The sequence below is a fragment of the Puma concolor genome, chromosome C1 (assembly GCF_028749965.1).
Source record: "Puma concolor isolate L17-30 chromosome C1, mPumCon1.1.hap2, whole genome shotgun sequence".
In the NCBI taxonomy this organism is placed as follows: domain Eukaryota; kingdom Metazoa; phylum Chordata; class Mammalia; order Carnivora; family Felidae; genus Puma; species Puma concolor.
In genome coordinates, this window is record NC_141674.1 from 205,008,780 (window position 1) to 205,029,729 (window position 20,950).

Genomic DNA, 20,950 nt, shown 5'->3' on the forward strand with positions numbered 1-20,950 from the left:
GCTGGATCAGCTCAGTCAGAGGAGCCACACTCAAGCAGGGCGGTCTCGGGGGCCACCCAAGGCCAAAGAGTCAGGAGAGGCACACTCCGACAGGCAGGGTCAGTGCAGGGGGCCACACAGGGAGGGGGATCGGTGGAATCACACTCAGGGCAGTCAGCAGGCAAGCAGCGGGCCCAGAATCCACACCTCTCACAGTGAGTCTGGCTGCGCAGCGCAGGGAATCCGCCGTGAAGGTGATGCAGCCCGAGTCAGCCAGGCCCAGGCCGCTGAGTACCAGACGGTGACTGTGGCTCTCTGCATGCATGTGGCACTTGGGCCCCGGCTGCAGCCGGACTCCACCTCGGGCCCACTCCCCGGTCACACCCTCCTGGGACAGCTCCAGCTGGAAGGTGGCACTGCCCCCCTCAGTGACGGTCACATCCTCCAGAGGCCGCAGCACCCTTAGCTGCCTCGCTGGTGGGGGGAGATGGGGAGAGAGGGAGGATGAGGGCTCCAGCTCTGGGCAGGGGTTTTGAGGGTTCACACAGCTCTTGGCCCCACCTGTACCACCCCTAACACCCAATCTGAGCCCCTGTGGAAGGAAGCCCAGAACCAGGGTCAGGGAGAAAGGAGCACAGGAGGCCAACTGGGCGGGGTGGGGAGGGGCTTAGGAGAGGGCACACGTGAAGGAGATGAGTTGTGGCTAGAGGGTCAAGGAGTCTGGGTGAGGGGTGCTGTGACACTGGGAGGAGCACAGGAATCGGAGTCAGACAAGCTGGGATTAGGCCCTAGCTCTGCCACATGGTTCGTGTGCTGTGTGACCTTTGGCAAACTGCTCGACCTCTCTGGGCTTTAGTTTCTCCAACCGTACAAGGTGAACAGCATTGAGACATGGGTTTATTGCGATTAAATGAATGAAATAAATTAGAAGAGACTACATATCAGCAACAGCAACCGTTTACCAAGCTCTGTGTGGGCATTTTTCATGTCATCTCAGCTATTGTTCCTGAAGACCCTTGAAGTACGGATCAGCCCCATTCTTGAGAAAACTTGGCTCAGAGAGAGTAAGTAACTTGCATGAGGTCTCGCAGTTAATAGAAAGCTCTGGCTTGGGGCAGATGGGGGAGTTGCTATTTGCCAAACGGGCCCGTGGACCCTGGGGCAGGTGACTGAGGGATAAACACGGCACGTGTTTCTGGAGTATAATATTTACGTTTACAGCAAAGCCAACTGGGACACATGAAATGGAATGCAAAATCCACACGGACTTCTAGGGTAAATAGAAAACACTAGAAAATGAAAAGTTTTGCTTTGGGCAGGCTGCTTCAGGTCACACTTCTGGAGGCCAGCCAGGGCTGACTTGCCTCAGTGGCGAGGGGCACTTTGGTGGGGGGTCTGAGGGGCCCTGGGGCAGCCAGGAAAGGCTGCGCCACGGGGCAGTGTGATGGGTTAGGAGAAGACAGGGCACTCACGCCTCACGCTGAGCCTGGCCAGGGTGCGATCGTGGTGGCTCTCACAGCCGTAGGTGCCCTGGTCAGCCAGGACGACACCGTGGATGAAAAGGCGGTAGACGTGGCCGTCCTGGGCCGTGGATACGCGCGAGTCATGGGGCAAGGGCTCCCCACCTCGCACCCAGCGCACGGCACCTGCTGCGCCCACTCGACCTGTCTCTACTTCGAGGCACACGTCCTGGCCTTCCTCTGCCCGCACATCCTGCAGCCGCCGCAGGAACAGCAGCTCCGTTTCTGGGGAGGAAGGGGGAGGGGGTCATGGAGCCTGGTGGGGCCTGGAGGCTGATGACCCCCTGCTCACCGGCCGGTCCCTAGGCAGAGGCGCAAGGCTGCCAGGGCCAGGGCTGAGAGAACAGGCCCAGGAGACAAGACCACTGCATCCCCATCAGGACCAAACCTCGAACGTGGAGCCGGGCACTTGTGGCTGTGCCCCCTGCTCGGGCAGTCACGGTCCCCGCATCCTCCAGCTGACAGCGTCGCACCGTCAGCGTGCGGCTGGAACCATTCTGGGCCATCTCTAACTGGGGCCCCGGAGTGACAACGGCCCCGTTGCGGAGCCAGGTGACATCGGCATCTGGCGGCGAGACTTCACACCGGAATGTGGCGTCGTCACCCTCATGGACGGTGAGTGGCGTCAGCTCTGAGACCAGCTTTGCCAGTGGTGGTTCTGGGGGGAATGGGGTCAGGCAGTGAGGTGGGCTGTCTTTCCCTCTCCCTCCTTTCCATCCTCTCCTGGGTGCAGGTCCTCGTCTCTCAGTTATCTGAAAGATCGTTGCTGAGGACCACGGGGGGTATCTCAGAGGACAAGATGCCAGCTCCCTGCCGCTCCTAGCTACCTCCTTTCAATCCCAGCCTGGCTCCCTACTTCTCTGACTCCCTGTTAGGTAATTTACCATGGACCCTATTTATCTCATTTAACGGTCACAACAGCCCTACAAGACAAGCACCACCCCCTGCCCCGCCCTTCAGAGCCGGGGCCCAGAGAGGTGGAGCCACTTGCCAGAGTCTCGCACTACTGACAAGTGGAACCCAGATTGGAACCTGGGTGGGTTGACCCCAAAGCCCCTGCTTTTAACCACTGGGTTATGGCTCCTCCTATACAGAGGGTTCCCGAAGCCTCATCCAAGTACTAGTTGTGCATGCACTGGTTAGAGCCCAAGGCAGCAAGGAGGGGGTCGGGGGATGAAGGAGTCCCAGAAGGGTGCAGGGGTGTGGTCTTTGGGGTGACAGGGCCCACAGGGAGTGAGGGGTGCACTGTTACCTTCCACGCGGACGAGGAAGATGCGGCTGTCCTGGGGCGTGTCGCACAGGTACTCCCCAGCGTCCCAGCTCCGTGCCCCCCGCACCCGCAGCACCTGCCTTGCCCCGGCCTGCTCCAGCTGCACCCGCCCCTGGCTCGACAGTCGCTCCCCGTCCTTGTACCAGCGCACAGGGCCCCCGGGCCCGGAGAGGCGCACCACCAGCTCTAGGTCCCCGCCTGGGGTGCTGCGAACCCTGGTCTGGGCTGCCTCGGGGGCCACCACCCGCACGGGGGGCTCTGTGGGGTCAGAGCTGGGGGTCACTGGATGGGGAGAGGCCCGAGGGCTGTGGGGAGGGCAAGATACTGAGAGAGGTGAGTGAGGGATGGACAAGGCATGCTAGAGAGGCGGGGAAACTCATACGGGCTTGGGGGTGCAACGCTCTCAGGCTTTCTGTCCAGGCCATACTCACCAGCCACTTGGACGGTGAAGCTGAGGCTGGGGGCCCCCGGGGCTGTCCCGGACTGGCAGGTGTAGAGGCCTGCGTGGGCCAGGTCTGCGGCCCGGATACAGAGGATACGGCGGGGGCCCTCAGCATGGAGCTCCAGGCCCTCGCCCTCCTGCACCGGCCTCCCATTGTGAGTCCAGAAGACCAGGGCACTAGCCCGGGACAGTTCGCAGCTCAGCATCACCGGCTCCCCAGGGGCCACACAGAGTGGGGCAGGGGCTGCCTCTGGAGCAAGGAACTGGACTGGGGGCTCTGGACAGAGAGAGGAACATGTCAGCTCCGGCTGACTGCCCCCGCCCACACCCGGGCTGGCAGGAAGCACCCACCGGCCAGGCTGACATTGAAGGTGACAGCTTCATCACGAGTCTCGCACACATACTCCCCGGCGTCCTCGGGCTGGGCATGGGGCAGGGTCAGGGTGCGAGCGGGCCCCTCAGCTCCCAGCTGCAGTGTGTCCGATGCTTCCACCTCCAGCCCATCTTTGTACCAGCGCACCTGGGACCCGGCAGGGGCCACCTCGCAGCGCAGCTCCACGCGCCCTGGAGCCCTGAACTGCAGGTCCAGGGAGCGAGCTGCCGGGTGCACGATCCTCTCTGGTGGGGCTGGTGGACAGACAGAGGGAAAGGTGCTCAGGCTCAGCCAGCAGGCTCCCACCCACTCACACTGGCTTCTCAGCACTCTCTCTTTCCAGAGCCGTTCTTGGGACTTGTGTGGCTACCATCTGGGGGCACCTACTGTGTGCCCGGTGCTGTGCTAAGCACACGGCAGCTCTTTTCACAGCTACTCCTGACACTCCCGAGGACGGCACCAATGTTGGTTTCACTTTACAGATGAGGACTCGAAGCCTCTTTAGAGGAAAGTGATTTGTCTGAGGGCCCATGAATAGACAGAGGTAGACACAGACCGATGTGACCCCAATGCACGCCCCACCCTACCACGCCCCCACTCCATATCCCCTTTCCCCACTTTGCTTCTGACGTACTTATCATCGCCTACTGGTTGTCTGTGTATCCTCACTAGAACTCGAGCTCCACAAAGACTGGAGTTGTTCTCTTATTGGCTTGCTACTCTATCCCTCAGCATCCAGAACAGTGCCGAGCACATAGTAGTTGCTCAATAAATATTTGATGAATGAATGAATGAATGAATGAATGCTCCTAACTGCTGGGCTCTCTCTAGTCACTGTCATGGCCTGATCTGGGCAAGCCAGGGCTCTCTGATAGCTGAGAATGAGGAGTCTGGGGGAGGGGCAGGCTGTGTGGGGCAGGTGGGGGTCCCCTAAGAAGCAGGAAGTGAGAAGGTTGGGTGTCTGTCCCTCGGCCTCCTGCCTCTCTAGCTCCCCACGATGCCCAGAGACTGCCCACCTGTGATGGTGACAGTGAAGAAGGCTGAGTCATCTCCGGCGTCACACACGAACTCGCCCCCCTGCTCGGGCTGGGCCGCAGGCAGAACCAGGCGGCGGCGTGGCCCGTCGCTCTCCAGCACCAGGGCCTCGCTCTCCTCCACCTCCAGCCCATCCTTGTACCAGCGCACAGGGGCGTCCTCCCGAGACAGCTCACACATCAGCACTACACACTCCAAGCTCACGGCGATCAAGGTCACCTCATCTCGGGGGTATATGATGCGCACTGGGGGCTCTGCAGAGTGGGGCAATCACAGGCTGTCACAAACTCAATCGCCAGCCGCCCTGGCAACACGGAGTTCCTGTCGCTCGCAACAACAAGAGTGATAAGGATAATAATAACAAGGAATAACAGGTCCACGATCTACCCTCCGAAAACCCTGGGGCCAGAGATGTGAATCCAGAATGCTTCAGATCCCAGGAAAAAAAGGTGCATTTATTATATATCACATACCTGCCTCTCTTAGCCCCCACTGGAGCACCTCCCCCCACGCCCCGTCCCCTGCCGCAACCAACCACACTAACATTTCGGCAGTGTGACATATACGTATACTCACTCTAAACAAGATACTTAAAGAGCAGAAATAGTTTCACAGGTTTTACTGAAATGACTCTGAAGACCAAACTTAGAAAAAGACTTTTGGTTTGGAGAGGTTTTTTGGATTTCAGAATTGTGAACAAGAGATCGTAGATCCGTAACAGCGAATACTTCTGTATGATTTCCTAAGGTTCCAGGAACAGTCCTAAGCACTTTACACATTGAACTCTCACAGCAATCCTAAGGGTAGGTATCATTTTATCCCTGTTTTCCAGATGAAGAAATCGAGGCAAAGAGTGATTTAACCAATCTCTTTAAGGTCACAGCTGGGTCCACGTACTCGAGGGCTGGAGGAAGAGCCACCATCTGTTAAAGGGAGGCTCAGACTCTGTGAGCAGTGCTGGGATCGAAAGCCGAAGCTTGCTGAACTCAGTAATGATTTTTGCATCTGTGTCTAAGAGTTGCCAGCACCTGTCTGAGTTCCCCAGGGATGCTAAACGCTGATTCTGGGAGTTCATCTCCAACTGCTCCAAAGGGGTCATTCCTCCACAGGAAAGGACCTCCTATGTCAACACTGGAGGTGACTGGTGCACTGAGTCTGAGCCTGCCCATGCTCCCATGCGCCCTGAGCATCTCCCAGAATCTTCTAGCTTCCACGACATTTTAGAGCCCCTTTACCATGCGGCCCCCTTGTGGCTAAGCTCAGGAACTGCTCGCTTCCCGGAAACACTTTTTTGCAGAGGTGCGCATGGGCAGACGTGCTCACCAGCACACAAGTCCTCTGCCTCCACAACCCACCTCCCTAACAGGGCTTGTTCTAAGATTCCAAGGGATGCAGGCTGGTTCTCGGGGGTCCAGCAAGGCTGGTAGATTGCAAGGTGCGGCTGCCTGGGGAGCCAAGGAGGTGAAGGGTGCAGTGGGGTGAGGACAAGGTGCCATGACAGGATTGGGGTGTCCGCACAGCTGCGGGACCTCAGCTTGGCATCAGACTTGTTTATCCCTGGCCCAAAGCCGGGCTGGCTCTGTGTGAACTTCCGGGCCGCTTGTGTGAACTTCCCGGTGAGCAATCTGGTGTTTTGTGGGGAGGCCAGGTGTGAGCTGAAATGTGTGTCTGCCATTGTGTCTGGCCAGGGCGTGGGGCTGAAGAGCTTGAAGGGGTCACTACAGGACAAAACATGCACAGAGAGGCCTCTTTGGCTTTGTGGCTTGGGTGTTCCAGGCTGCACTCTCGTGGGTTGGGGGTGGGGGCACCCAGGCAGCTCAGCCTGGATCGAGGCATCACTGCTGGGGCAGAGCGGAGGACAGGGCGACAAGACAGTGCCAGTGCAGCCAGCGCGGTTCTTCTGTGCCACCGAGCTGTCAGGCCCTGCGAGCGCCACCCCCCCCCCCCCCCCCCCCACCGAGCTGCACATCCACACCAGGTCTGGCGCTGAGGCCTGCGGCCCCACACTTTCCAGCACCGAACCACCGTGACTTTCACAGTCGTCTTGTGCTTTTCCAGCTTTGAACATTCTCCCATCTACCTTCGGCCCAAACCTGACCCCACTCAGCTACCTCGGCCCCTGCCCCCAAGTATCTGCCTTGAAGGCACTCCCTGCCTGCCGACAAGGTTAGCAGCCCCCCAGCCTTGAGCTCCCTCTGTACCCCTGTCACAACACTAGACAGTCCACCTTCTGAGACCCTCTAAAGTGTCTGGCTTTCCTCCCAGGCTGCGTGCTCCTGGAGGGAAGTGAGCGTGTCTGTCTGCTTGCCACCGGGTGTCCAGAGTCCAGCCCAGGGGCGTGGCGGCTTTCTCCACAGCCCTCTCTGACTCTCCTGTTCTCTCTCCAGCCCTCTGCTCCTTCACATCACTTGTCACGACGTGTCAACTGTGCATTTATTTGTGCATTTATTGGTTTAACACAGGGGTCGCAAACTCAAATGCCCACAGGGGCCAGGTAGGTGGTCAGGTGAGTGGCGGAAGGGGTCTGGGGAGAGGCAAAGAGGAATGGCAGAGGGGGAAGGGCAGAGGAATGTGGGCCCCATATTATGGGGGCAGCTGCTACTCAGCACCAGCTGTTCGTCGCCATGGGGGGAATCGGGACCAGAGCCGCCGGGTCTTCGGCTTTTTCAAGAGGACGCATAACTCCGGATTGTTATTTGAACTGTCCTGACTTTGGTAAGACTCTGCAGGCCAAACAAAACACATCTGTGGGCTGCATGGGGCCCTACGGACTGCCCGTTTGCGACCCCTGGTTAATAGCTGCCTCCCCAGCTAGACTGCAGCTCTGAGAGCAGAGATGGTGCATGTCTCACACACCAGTTACCTGCAGCACCCGGCCCGGGGTCTGGTGGCACGTGGGAGGCACCCAGTAAATGAGCCAGGGGAGCACAGCTCTTCCTGGCCCTGGTGCTGGGGAGGAGCCTGCTTCCTTGAATAGGGGCCCTGGGGTCTTCCGGGCAGGGAGCCTCGGTACATGCACCCGCAGCCCCACCTCCCTCCTCCCCAGTGTGCCGACTAGGGGGTAGGTGGCCAGCTCCCCCGAGGGCTCAGGACTGTCCTCTGGTGACCCCGGGCGGCTGGGGTGAACCCACACCTGTGACAGTGACGGTGAAGGAGGCTGACTCGTCATCGATTTCACACAAGTACTCGCCAGAGTCCTCCAGCTGGACGGCAGGCAACACGAGGCGGCGGACGGTGTCCTCCTTCTGCAAGAGCAATGCGGGGCTCTCCACCACCTCTTCACCGTCCTTGGTCCAGCGCACCTCGGCCCACGGCCGGCACAGCTCACAGGTCAGCACCACACGCTCCAAGCGCACGGCCGCCACATACACCTTGCCACTGGGGTACACGATCCACGAGGAGACATCTGCGGGACAGGGACAGTCATAGCTGGGACCGAGGCGCCCGGCTGCCCTCCCTGAGCCACGCCTGTTCCCTCCTCCTGCAAGTGGGCCATGTGTTGACGAAGAGAGCCTTCCCACCTTCCCACTTACATAGAACTCCCAGTGCTCATCACAACAAAAAAAAAAAAAAAGAAAAGAAAAGAAAAAGAAAAAAAAAACAGAAGAGAATCTGCCTTTCGATTAGGTCTCCTAGCTGCTGGGACAGCCACCCCCATCTGGAGAGACAACCACAGTCACCAAAGCACGTCACAGGCACGGTGGCCCCATCGGGACCACGGTGTCAGCCTTGGCTGTAGAAATGGTCTACGCTCTCTGGGTTGGGGCAGGGACCGTATGTAAGATGGGGCTGGGGAGAGGTGGGTTAGGTGCCCAGATGGAGCCAGGGTCTCCCATAGACTTTTGAGGTCTTCTGACCCCTCTAGGGTGGGGGCTTACCTGCCCTACACCCTGCCCCGCAGGAAAGCTCTGCCATTCCTAGAGGTTCTCCTTCTCCAGAGAACGGAAAGGGGCAGAGGTGCCCTGTGACTCGTGGAGCCCTGGCCAGCGTTTAGGACAACGTAGTTTTGGCGGGTGACCGAATCGTAGGATGCAGACCGAGGAGGGGCACGCAATCAGCTTGCGGGGAGGGAAGAGGGCCTGGGGAAGAGTGGCCCGGAGGGGATCGTGTGACAGCTGCTAGGCGGTGCCACACGGACCTGCCTGTCCCCCCACCTGTGATGGTGACGGTGAAGTAGGCACGCTCATCTCCAGCGACGCACTGAAACTCGCCCCCGTCGGGGGGCTGGGCGGCAGGCAGCACCAGCCGGTGGTGGGGCCCCTCCTTCTCCAGCACCACAAAGTCACTCTCCTCCACCTCCTGCCCATCCTTGTACCAGCGCACGGGTGCATCCTCTCGGTCCACCTCACAGGCCAGCATGACACACTCAGAGGTTATGGCATGCACAAACACGTGCTCCTGGGGGTCCAGGATATGCACCGGGGGGTCTGGTGGGAAGCAGACAAAACGAGGTCACGCAGACAGGAGACTCACAGGAGACAGTTTCCTCCCCAGGGGACACTAGGAGGGTTAAGGCCGTGCTGTGCAGGGTGGTCTGGAGCAATGACGTGGGGTACTGAGGGCATGGCAGGTGAGGCAACGCAAACCATGTGGCACCTTTGTGTTCTGGGCGTCCCCACGGGATGTGGGGGTGGCTGGGCGGGGACATGGGGGAGGGGGAGGCACAGATGACAGCCTTTGCCTAGGCTGAGAGGAGGTCATTATCGTGGGCCACACTGGGCCACGCTTGCTGCTGTTTTTGCAAGGGATCCCCTGGAGCACCGGCCCTAGGATGGGCAGGAAGGGGGAATGACTTAGGTGCCACAGTGAGACAGCTGCTCGCTACAGGTAGTGAGTTCCCTGTCACTGGGTGCGTGTACAGCAGTTAGAGGGCCTCCTTGCAGTGGGGTTGAGACAGGATGTCCACTCGAAGCGAAAAGATGAGGTGAATCAGTGGTTCCCAAGCTGCCTTCCCGGAGTGATCCCCAGGCTCTACCCTGGATAGTCTGGAGCTGGAGAGCTGGGGGGCCTGGGCATATGCATTTATAACAAGCTTCCCAGGTGGTTCTGAAGCAGCCAGAACATGGCCTGAGAACCACTGGACCCCTGCACTTAAAGCTTCCCTTTGACCGTGGCTACCTGAGATAGTAGGATAAGCACAGACCTGGGTGTGAACCCAGCTATGGTGTTTGCTGGCTGTGTGATAATGGGCAAATCACATAACCTCTCTGAGCCTGTTTCTTCATCTGTGTTGTAGAGATCTACTGCTTCTCATCCAGATGTGAAGATTACGTGAAACCCTATGTATTTGAAACATTTGGTATTATGTTGGGTTCATGGCAGGGACCCAGTACATGTTAGCACGTGCCTCTCCTTCCCTTAATTGAATTTCGTTTCCCCACCCTCATTACCTAGCCAGGGGTATGTGGAGGGCAAGTATGCTGGAGGGTGTTGGTGCACGGGAGGATTGGGAAGCAAGTACAGAGTAATTTGAAAACGTGTCTGCTGGCCCTCTTGGCTCTCCCTGGAAGGGACCCCCAAGCAGGCAGACCAGGGGGCAGGGCCTGCATGGCCCCTGGGAATCAGCCTCAGCTGCAGGAGCCCAGACCACCATAGTTGCTGACCTCGGACGGTGACACTGAAGAAGGCTGAGACGCCTTCTGTTCTGCACTCAAACTCGCCGCTGTCTCGGACTTCGGCGGCCGGCAGGATCAGGCGGTGCTTGCGCCCATCTATCTTCACCACCAGCGACTCGCCCTCCTCTACCTCCTGCCCGTCCTTGTACCAGCGCGCTGGGAAGTCCGCCCGGGAGAGCTCACAGGTCAGCACCACCCGCTCCGAGGTCGTGAAGGTCAACGACTCCTTGTCCTGGGGGCTCAGGATGTGCACCGGGCTCTCTGTGTGGGGAGAAGCGTGGGCACAGGCAGCACCCTTGTCACGCTCCACCTGGGATCGACACCCCTCGCTGGTGCAGGCCGGAGTACATCAGGCCAGACAACCGCTGGCTCAACGCGTTTGTTGGAATTAAAAAGAAAATCGCTGGGCTCACACGCCAATTCTCAAGGGCAACGTTTGAGCGTACAGAATTGCTAGGGAGTCTACTGAAAATGCAAACTCTTCGGCCCCACACAGGCATGCAAGGGCCAGGGGATCTGCATTATCAACCAGCCCTCCAGGCAGTTCTGATGTCAGGGGTCCCAGGCTGCATTTTGAAAATGCCACTCTGGTTGTTGGTTCCTACTCTGCCCTCCTCCTAGGATGCCAGCAGCTGACCACCTGCCTGGCCCTGTGCTCGGTCACCGAGGAATTCCTTGATTGGCCGGACAAGCTCCAGCAACGGTGAGATGGCAAATGCCACACGTCCCCTGCACTTTCAGATGCCCACCAAGAACCGTCCTCCTCAGGGACCCCTCATCCCCTTCCTTCCTGGTTTCCACAGGTGGCACAGTGTGATTCTGGCACCAGACTGCCTGGCTTCATAACCCAGCACTACCACTCATTAGCTCGGTGACTCTGGGCAAATCACTTAACCCCTCTGTGACTCAGTGTCTCCATGTGTAAAATGGACTCACCAAAGAATCTATCTTGTAGGGCTGTCGAGAGAACCGTGTTAATTAACGCACGTAAAATGATTAGGATTGTGCCTAACACCACAAGAAGTTGCTCTGATAATGTTATTGGTTACGTGATAAGGCAGGAAGCAGTCAGGGACTAGGCCCCAGGGGCCATGCCTCTAAGATAGCAAATGTGATGGAATTCTATAAGCCACAAAGAGAACTTGGCTACGATGCTGAAGATAACGTACGTTGTACGTAGGTGGAAATTGGCCTTCTGGACCGCTGAGCCCTCCGTCTGAACCCACCAAGGACTTCTGTGTCCACCCAGGTCCCCACCAGCACCAACCTTGGATGGTGAGGGCGGCCGAGTCCTGCACACCGGGGCAGCTGAAGCCAACGAGTGCCCCGCTGTGCTGGTGCCTGACAGCCTGCAGGAGGAGTCTGTGCTGTGGGCCTTTCTGCTCTATCCGGTATCGCAAGGCCCCAGGCTCCACCTGGCCCTCTGGCTCGTTACTCTCGAGCTCTTCCCCGTTAAGGAACCAGGTGCCCTGGATGATGGTGGAAAGATCCAGGGAGAAGACCGCATCTTCCCCGTCGTATACCTGTACGTCCTCCAGACCTGCCACCAGGCGGGCTGTGGGCACTGAGATGGGGACAGAGTGCCGCCATCAGAACCAGAGGGCTGGCAGAGGACAAGAGTTGGCAGGCAGAAGGCATATAACACGACGGGGACCGAAGGCTGGGGAAGGGAGGAGAGAGGATGGGGAGGTGTGACTGGGGTACGGCCGCGGACAGGCTGGGTCCGGAAGGACTGACTCACCGAGGTGAGCAGACCCATGGAACACAACGTGGGGACTGCGGCCGTGCTCGCTGACTGTGCAGACGCGGAAGCGGTAGTCGCCCTCGGAGGGCACGCAGTCCCCTGGGACCTCCACGGCTCCGGCTTTCTCGATGCTGAAGCACTGGATCCAGTCTTCCGAGCCCACCTCCTGCCGCTCCAGCCGGTAGATGAAGGGGGTCTCAGGAGCCGGCTCGGGGGGCTTCCAGGTCAGCAGGACTGTGTTCTTATGGCCCTTGAACATCTCTGCCAATACCGGGGGTCCCGGGGGGCTGTGCTTGACGCCTGAGACAGAGGCAGGGTTTGCATTCCAGCCCTGCTCCAGCCTCCCACAGCCCTCCCAACTTGAGTCTGCTTTGCCAACCCAGGCTCTGGCATCTGGTCACCCTCCTGCCCTGGCCCTCCTGTCCGGCCCTCGAAGAGTCAGTCTGCCCACGGGCCTTCCTGCCCTCACATTTGACTCTGAGCAGAGTGGTGGTACGGGAGTTGCCCAGGCTAAAGGTGACCTCGCCGGCATCTTCTCGGGTGACCCCTGGAAGGACCAGGGCATGCATGTGGCCGGAGCTGCTCTGGCAGATGGTCGGCAGGTCCTCCCCATCGCGGCTCCAGCGCCCCTGGACCCCAGCTTCCTGTGTCTCCACCAGCAGCACCGCATTCTCTCCCTCCAGGACGTCGAGCTTCCGGGGCAGCCGCTTCAGGATGGGCCCTGAGAAAAGGACGGGAATCCCCCAGCCTGGGGCCTGGGCATCCGCCTGCCTCAGCCTCGGCCTCCTCCCACTGGCCAGCCCACCTTTGACCGTCACATTGGCCACCGTGCGCACCCGGCCCCGCATCTCGCACAGGTAGACACCGTCGTCGTCTGCCTTCAGCCTGTGGATGATGAGGCGCCGGACGGCGCCCTCCTCGATCTGCTCGTACTTGCGGCAGGGCAGCAGCCGCTGGTCCTCACGGAACCAGGCCGTGGGAATGCGGGAGTTGGGCACTTTACACTCCAGCACGGCAATGCCATGCTCCCGGCCCTCCACATCCTGCAGGGGCCTGGTGAAGCGCAGACGGGGCTCTGTGGGGAGGGGAGAGATAGAAGGCTCTGGAGAGGGCCAGACCAGGGGAAGGGCTCCGTGCGTTACCAACTGCCTATACCCGCGTCAGCTCCTGCCATTTCCCCCCCAGGCCGGCAGGTATTCCAGGATCACAGAAAACCCAACAGGAGAGACGTCAGGTGGCCTGGATTCTCATCTGACCCTGACACTCCGGCCACGTCACCCTGAGCAAGGCCGTTTCAGTGATCCTGGGCCTCCGTTTTCTGACTGTCAAGCGGGGAAAGGGATGGAAGGGTTTGGACCACAACGGTGATGTTCCAGCTGTTCCCTGGGGTCCCTCAGAGGCACTACACAAATTCTGCAAGGGGCTGAGCTGAATTTCATTTTTAAAGAACTTTAGTCGTTTTCACCTGGCTAGAGCTAGAGCATATAATGCTGAGTGAAATAAGTCAGTCAAAGAAAAATACTATATGACCTCACTCATATGTGAAATTTAAGAGACAAAGCAAATGCGTGAAAGAAAAAATAAAAAAAAGAGGGAGACAAATCAAGAAACAGACTCTTAACTATAGGGAACAAACTGATGGTTAGCAGAGGGGAGGTGGGGGGGGAATAGGGGATGGGGATTAAAGGGGCACAATAATCATGATGAAAAAAATAAAGTGATTTTTAAAAAGTGCAATTAAAATTTAAAGAAACAGGGGCGGCTGGGTGGCTCGGCAGGTTAAGTGTCTGACTCTTGACTTTGGCTCTGGTCATGGTCTCACGGTTCGTGAGTTTGAGCCCCGGGTCAGGCTCTGTGCTGACAGTGTGAAGCCTGCTTGGGATTGTCTCTCTTCCTCCTCCCCTCCTGGCACATGAGTGCATGCGCGCTCTCTCAAAATAAAGAAATAAATAAAACTTAAAAAAAAATTTTAAAGTAGTCATTTTCAGGGGGGGCAGGTGGCTCAATGTGTTAAGCATCCGACTTCGGCTCAGGTCATGACCTCGCGGTTCTTGAGTTCAAGGTCCACATCAGGCTCTGTGCTGACAGCTCAGAGCCTGGAGCCTGCTTCAGATTGTGTCTCCCTCCTCTCTGCCCCTCCCCATTCGTACTCTGTCTGTCTGTCTCTCTCAAAAATAAACGCTAAAAAAATAAAATAAAATAAATTGTCGTTGTCAAAACTGCATTTTACAAAAAGAAAGCACGATGATGGAAATGGCCAGTGGGTTATCAGGCCGCTGGAGAAGCGTGTATGTCCTGTGCCTCTGCGAAGCTCTGCCTTCCCACTGGGCTTTTCTCTCCTGATGGTGTTAGTGCAGTTTTGCGAGTTTGTGCACATCAGACCTCACCACAGAAGCACAGGTGCCACATGCTGCCCTCGCGCCAGGCAGGGCTCAGGAAATGTGCCCACTTTTCTTCCTCTGAGGGGACAAGTTGAGGAATAGCTAGTGAAGGTATAACCCCTGGAGTTGCAGGGAACTCCTATTCTGGAGAGCTTCACCTTCCAGTGGGAGTTTGGGATGTTTTTTTCTTCTGAGTTTTCTGTTTATGAGCAATGTATCTAATGTTATTAGATATTGCTGGTGACTCAACTTTGAAATGGAAATCTCTTCTCCTTCACCTTCTTCTTCTTTCAAACCTGGAGAGCAGTTTCATAAAAGTGCATTTTTTTTTTCCTCCCTCAAGTCTACCTTTGGTGTGAATCAGGAGTTTCTCAATGTGTCGCTTGCAGCCAGACTTTCCCCCCAGGACTCACAGACTAGACCCAGTTGTGAATGCAGCCTCCTCTTACCCTTGTTCTCATGGATAGTTATGAATCTGGACCCGGAAATGTACACCCATAAAATGTTCCTTATATCAGTCTCCACAAGGGATTTCCATTGAGGGAAGGGGAGTGAAACAAAAAGGCTGAAATCCCCTGGACTAGAAGTGCTCCCTCTTGGTTCGTACATCAATCACTCCTTAAAGCGGTTTATCAAAGGCTGGTTTTCCACCCTCTGCCTCAGAATCACTTACGAAGTTTGCTAAGAAGTTCCTGGGTACCCTGGAGACCTACTAAATACGAATCCCTGGGGGGTGGGAGGCGGGCAGGAAACGGTATGCTATTAGTCCGTCTCCCCTCCCCCTACCGGCTCCCGGGCAGCGCTGAAGGCCCCTCCCCAGGGCCCGGGCAGCCCCAGGGGTGCCGCAGTACCTTTGACATGCAGCTGCACCGCGCTGAGAGTCTGGCCCGCCGAGTTGCGCGCTGCGCACACGTAGAGCCCGCGGTCCTTGGCCTGGCAGTAGAGCACCTTGAGCACGAAGCCGCCGTCGCGGTCGCGGTACATGAGGCGGCGGCGGTCGGAGAGCAGCGGGCGGCCCTCCCAGTGCCATTCGATCTCGGGCTCTGGCTTGCCCATCACGTAGCAGCGGAACTTGGCGTGCTTGCCTTCGTTCACCCAGAAGGTCTTGGGCGCGCACTTGAGCGGCTCCACCACGGGCTTGGGAGCCTCATCGGGGTCCTCGGGCGGGCTCTCGGGGGGCTGATGCACCTGCAGCAGCGCGCCGGCCTGCGCGTGGCCGTGCGCGTTGCGGGCGTGGCACACGTAGACGCCCGAGTCCGGCAGCCGCGCCGCCAGGATGCGCAGCGCTAGGCTCACGCCGGGGCCGCCCTCGGCACTGCCGGGCTCGAGCACGAAGTGGCCGCTGTCCCACACTTCGTCCAGGGCCATCCCGTCCTTCTCCCAGTAGAGCGCGGGCGCGGGGAGGCCCCCCACCTGGCACGTCAGCACCACCTGCTCCCCCCGCAGCACCCACTGGGACCGGGGCCCCGCCAGGAACACCGGGGCGCCCTCCCCCGCCCCGGGAGGAGGCAGCGGGCGCTCGGCGGGCTGGGGCTCGGGCTCAGGGGCCAGCGGCTCCAGCACGGTGACGGCGGCCGCCGCGTAGGCCTCTCCGGCCGCGTTGCGGGCGCGGCACACGTAGACCCCCGCGTCGGTGGGCAGCGCGCCGCTCAGCAGCAGGCCGTGCTCGGCGCCGTCCACCGGGAAGCTGAGGCGCTCGGAGGCCGCCAGCTGCTGGCCGCCCTTCTCCCACACGACAATGGGCGGCGGCTCCCCCAGGACCACGCACTTGAGCTCGGCCTCGGCGCCACTTACCACCCGCACGGGCCGCGGGAAGCGCAGGAAGCACGGGGGGCTCCCCTGATCCCCCGAGCCCGCCTTCATCGTGGCGGCCGGCCCGCAGCGGCGCGGGGGGGAAGGGCGGGCGCGCGGAGGCCGGGGGCGGCGGCGGGAGCCCGCGAGGCGAGGCGCGGCGCGTCTGGGGCCGGGGGCGGCGGGGACCCGCGGGGCTCTCCCCCGGCCGCCCGCTCCCGGCTCGCCTCCTTACCCTCGGCCCGGAGCTGCGGCTCTGCGGCGGCGGCGATTCCCGGGCCCTGAGTCGAGAGCTCGAGGGGCAGTCCTTCCTGTTTGCCTTTGCAGCGAGGGGCCCCGCAGCCTCCCCTGCCCGCGGCCTGGCTTCCTGCTCCGGAGAGCCTCTCTTCCCAGCCCCCTCCCACAGCCTGGGCCTCTTTCCCCTCCTCCCTCCCACCTCCAGCCGCCAGGTCCCCAACCGCCCGCCAGGCTTGGGCCTGAGTGGCAGAGGCGCCTGCAGCTGCCAATCCCAAAAATATTCTCTGATGACACAGCTGGAGGACAAGAGCCCAGACTGGCTCCTCCAGGCTAAGTTTAGAGCAGGCGGGACCACCTGCCCCCGGCCCTAGCCCCAGTTCTAGCCCCGACCTCAGCCCTTCCCCCCCATGACCCGCCCAGCAGCTGCTTGGTTGAAAGCCACCGCCCCCCCTCGCCCAAGATCTGAGGGGCTGGCGCATTCTGTCTCCCCGACGACGAGTAACACTGTTAGGAGCTGGCTGACCCCAGCTCCCAGGCTCCTGTTGTACCTGATGTCACCTCTGTGCTGGGTGCTGGGATGTGGCTGTGTGTGTGTGTGTGTGTGTGTGTGTGTGTGTGTGTGTGTTTGAGAGAGAGAATAGGGGGAAAGGGTTGTAGGTTGTATGTGTAGGTCAGGTCACTCCGGGTGAGAACTCTCACCAGCCCCCTCCCCCACATGCCTGGCAGGAGTGGGAGATAAGGCTCAGGGCCACAGACATCTGCGTCAGAGATAGGAGGTCTCAATGCCATGGGCAGGGGCAACTTGGACTGCAGGGCGTGGGAAGGACTGGGGAGACTGGGATGAGAGGGATAGAAGAGGGCCGGTACTGGGATGGGAGGGCAGAGTGGGGAGGCGGGGGGGTGGGGGGCAGACCCTGACAGAAAGGGCACCGGACACCGCTGGCCCTCCGCTGGGTGAGCCATGTTGCCCCAGCCTCCACTCCTGCTCCTCTTACTGCTGTCTCTGAAGAGTGGGCATGGCTGCCCCGGGCCAGAGCTGGACCGGGAACTTGTCCTGGCCAAGGTGAGGGCCCTGTTCTTGGATGCTTTGGGGCCTCCGGCAGTGACCGAGGAAAGTGGGGATCCTGGAGTCAGGCGTCTGCCTCGAAGACATGCCCAGGGGGGCTTCGTGCACAGGGGCTCTCAGCCCAGGGAGGAGGAGGATGTCTCCCAGGCCATCCTTTTCCCAACTACAGGTAATGAGGGCAGGGAACTGGCAGGGTGACTTTGACTTTGAGAAGCAGTGTGGTACATACGGCGTGGGCTTGGGAGCCAGACAGGTCTGGGTTTGAGTCCCATACACGCCGCTCAACTGGCTTTGCAACAGGGGACCAGTTACTAAACCTTCCTGAGCTTCCGTTTCCTCACCTTAAAACGGGCAGTAATTTGGGAGATACTCATTGGGGAGACCTAGAGTCTCTAGCGACAGAGATATTTGGGTATCGGCCCCTTCCTTCCACCTTTCCTTCTTTCTCTGCCTCCACTCCCTGCTCGGAATCTTGTTTCTTTAGCCCCAATTAGCTGAGGCTTGAGAAGGTATCAGAGGTGCAGGAGTGAGATTAGTTGAGACACTTTTCCAGAAAATTAGTCTACTTTCTCTTGACTCCTCATCTCCTTATGCACGTTCCCATGTTCCACTGACTGAACCAGTAAAGTCCTCTTCCGGGTGGACTTTCTCGTAATCTGGCCCATCTTTCTCTCAGAGGGGACCCCCTGCCTCCCTGTGCTTTAGTCCTCGTGCAGCACTGTGAGTTGGTGTGGCTCTGGGATGGGGCAGAATCCCAGCCTGGCCACTTAGTAGTTCAATTTTTTAACCCTTTCTCCTTATCTGCAAAATACATCACTTGTGAGATTTATAACAGAATCTGTGTCACACTATAGTCCTAACCCCAGTCCGTCAACTAGTCCGTGATTGTTTAGTATAGCCTGCATACCTGTTGGGGAAGGATGCCAACCACCTTCCTTCTCTCTCTCTCTTTTTTTTTTAACTTTAATTTTATTTTTTAAATCTACATGCAAATTAGTTAGCATGTAGTGCAACAATGATTTCAGGAGTAGATTCCTTAATGCCCCTTACCCATTTAGCCCATTCCCCTCCCACAACCCCTCCAGTAACCCTCTGGCCAATCACCTTTCTTAGAAAGCCCTGCCCTCTATCCTAGGCTATTTACCTTCACCTCCTGTCCCTCCTTTTTCTTTCTGGTATTAACCTTTTTTTTTTTTTTTTAAGTGGAATTGTGTGTGTTTTTTTTAAACGTTTATTTATATATTTTGAGAGAGAGAGAGAGAGAGAGAAAGAGCGCGTGCATGAGTGGGGAGGGGCAGAGAGAGAGGGGGAGAGAGAATCCCAAGCAGACATCTTGTTGTCAGCACTGACCCCGACAAGGGGTCCAATCCCACGAACCTCAAGATCATGGCCAAGAGTGGGAAGTTCAAATGACTGAGCCGTCCCGGCGCCCCTTTAGCGGAATTGTTTTTTTTTTTAATGTTTATTTATTTTTGAGACAGAGAGAGACAGAGCATGAACGGGGGAGGGTCAGAGAGAGAGGAAGACACAGAATCCAAAGCAGGCTCCAGGCTCTGAGCACAGGCTCTGAGCCTCAGCACAGAGCCCGACGCGGGGCTTGAACTCACAGACCGTGAGATCATGACCTGAGCTGAAGTCGGACGCTTAACCCACTGAACCACCCAGGTGCCCCAAGCGGAATTGTTTTAAAGAGTTTATCGTGCAACATTTCTGACTTGTAAAAAGATATATGAGGTACTAAACAATTGCCTGTGTATCTAAAGTACTGTCATCCATTTCACACTATCAGTGAGCAGAGATTCAGGCCTAACAGCTCCAAGTGAAAGTAGAGGGTGGGCGGGGCCTCGTATATACGTTGCTGATAGGAATGTTAATAGGTAAAACCACTTCAGAGGGAAGTTGGCAACCTCTTGTATTTTCTGCGTCCTATAGAGATGAAAAAACAAATGGAGAGCCTCTGTCGGTTCTCTCAAGACTGGAGAGGGGCCCCAAGTCTGACAGAGCACTCAGGAGAGTGGCTGAGGAGGAGGGGTCCCAGGCTCCGCCAGTCCGGGCTGCCCTCTCCCTTCCCGCTATCTCCTGCAGGTGCCAGCTGTGGGGATGAGCCGGCTGCCAGAGAGCTGACCCAGGAGGCCGAGGAGAGCCTCTTCACGTATGTGTTCCAGCCGTCCAAGCACACACGCAGCCGCCAGGTGACGTCAGCCCACCTGTGGTTCCACACGGGACTGGACAGGCAGGACAGAGCAGCCTCCAACAGCTCTGGACCCCTGCTGAGCCTGCTGGCGCTGTCATCAGGGGTCCCCATGGCTGTGCCCATGTCGTTGGGCCAGGCCCCCTCTCGCTGGGCCGTGCTGCACCTGGCCACCTCTGCCCTCCCTCTGCTGACCCACCCCGTCCTGGTGCTACAGCTGCGTTGCCCTCTCTGCTCCTGCTCGGCCCGGCCCGAGGCCACACCCTTCCTGGTGGCCCACACGCGGGCCAGGCCGCCCAGCGGAGGGGAGAGAGCCCGCCGCTCCACTCCCCCGCTGCCCTGGCCCTGGTCTCCCGCCGCGCTGCGCCTGCTCCAGAGGTCTCCAGAGGAACCCGCTGCCCACGCGGACTGTCACCGAGCGGCCCTCAATATCTCCTTCCAGGAGCTGGGCTGGGACCGGTGGATCGTGCACCCTCCCAGCTTCATCTTCCACTATTGTCACGGTGGCTGTGGGCTGACTGCCCCACCAGACCTGCCCCTGCTGGTCCCCGGGGCTCCTCCGACTCCTGCCCAGCCCCTTTCTTTAGTGCCAGGCGCCCGGCCCTGCTGTGCTGCCCTCCCTGGGACCATGAGGCCCCTACGTGTCCGCACCACCTCAGATGGTGGTTACTCTTTTAAGTATGAGACCGTGCCCAACCTTCTCACGCAACACTGTGCTTGCATCTGAGGGAGTCCCGCTGGTGGCCAAGCCCCCACCATCAACAGCTGGAAGGAAAAGCCGAGTTCAGAAAATAGATGGTTCTTACTTCTGCCTCCTTCCATCTGTCTCTGCCTGAGGGCCCCCCTCCCCCATATGACCCTGTCCCATAGGCAACATGTGACAATAAACAACATAGTGCATATGACTCGTCATGCATTCTCTGGCTTCTCTGATATGGTGGGGAGCAGGTCTGGGCCCCAGGAGCATAGGATTGTAGGCTCTCAGGTCACACAGCCTCACTTGACCTAAAGATCTGGAGTTCAAGAGCTGTAATTTGACATGCATCTGGTGGGGAGCTGGTGTGGAGAAGACGTAAAAGTGTTCTGAGCTCTCGACAGCTGCTCTGGAGACAGCTGACCCTCATGCCTCTCCCTTGCTATTCTCTACCTTAGCTGATGGACCCCTAGTTCAAGATCAGCTGATTTGCAGACTGGCCAGAGATCATGGCTTTCAGGGCCCCACTGAGATAGATGTTCAGAGCAGCTCAGATCTTGGGTTCCTCAGGAACTTGGGTGGGAAAGTCAGGGAAAGACGGATGAATTGGCA

At 58.6% G+C, this 20,950-nt stretch overlaps 2 protein-coding genes across 7 annotated transcripts in view; one reads left to right on the forward strand and one right to left on the reverse strand.

Moving 5' to 3' along the window:
* OBSL1 (obscurin like cytoskeletal adaptor 1) overlaps positions 1-16,588 on the reverse strand; it is a 27,272-nt gene extending 10,684 nt beyond the window's left edge. For 3 of the 6 annotated variants that reach the window (XM_086719728.1, XM_086719727.1, XM_086719729.1), the window contains exons 1-15: positions 15,211-16,588; positions 12,784-13,053; positions 12,448-12,699; positions 11,976-12,278; positions 11,502-11,798; positions 10,223-10,495; positions 8,774-9,046; positions 7,753-8,025; positions 4,601-4,873; positions 3,563-3,838; positions 3,201-3,488; positions 2,752-3,027; positions 1,888-2,157; positions 1,452-1,724; positions 187-453 (exon numbers count right to left, since the gene is read on the reverse strand). In XM_086719728.1, coding sequence (XP_086575854.1) covers positions 187-453; positions 1,452-1,724; positions 1,888-2,157; positions 2,752-3,027; positions 3,201-3,488; positions 3,563-3,838; positions 4,601-4,873; positions 7,753-8,025; positions 8,774-9,046; positions 10,223-10,495; positions 11,502-11,798; positions 11,976-12,278; positions 12,448-12,699; positions 12,784-13,053; positions 15,211-16,222 — 4,876 coding nt within the window. In that variant the 5' untranslated portion in view covers positions 16,223-16,588. Of the gene's footprint in view, positions 1-186; positions 454-858; positions 1,725-1,887; positions 2,158-2,751; positions 3,028-3,200; positions 3,489-3,562; positions 3,839-4,600; positions 4,874-7,047; positions 7,343-7,752; positions 8,026-8,773; positions 9,047-10,222; positions 10,496-11,501; positions 11,799-11,975; positions 12,279-12,447; positions 12,700-12,783; positions 13,054-15,210 lie in introns of those variants that run through there. The other 3 variants (XM_086719730.1, XM_086719731.1, XM_086719732.1) reach the window with 3 other exon arrangements.
* Positions 16,589-17,272: 684 nt separating this feature from the next.
* On the forward strand, positions 17,273-20,547 carry INHA (inhibin subunit alpha). Its single transcript, XM_025912268.2, has 2 exons — positions 17,273-17,622; positions 19,539-20,547. The coding sequence occupies exons 1-2, from the start codon at positions 17,349-17,351 to the stop codon at positions 20,369-20,371; spliced, it is 1,107 nt and encodes a 368-aa protein (XP_025768053.1). The 5' UTR covers positions 17,273-17,348; the 3' UTR covers positions 20,372-20,547.
* Positions 20,548-20,950: the final 403 nt, after the last annotated feature.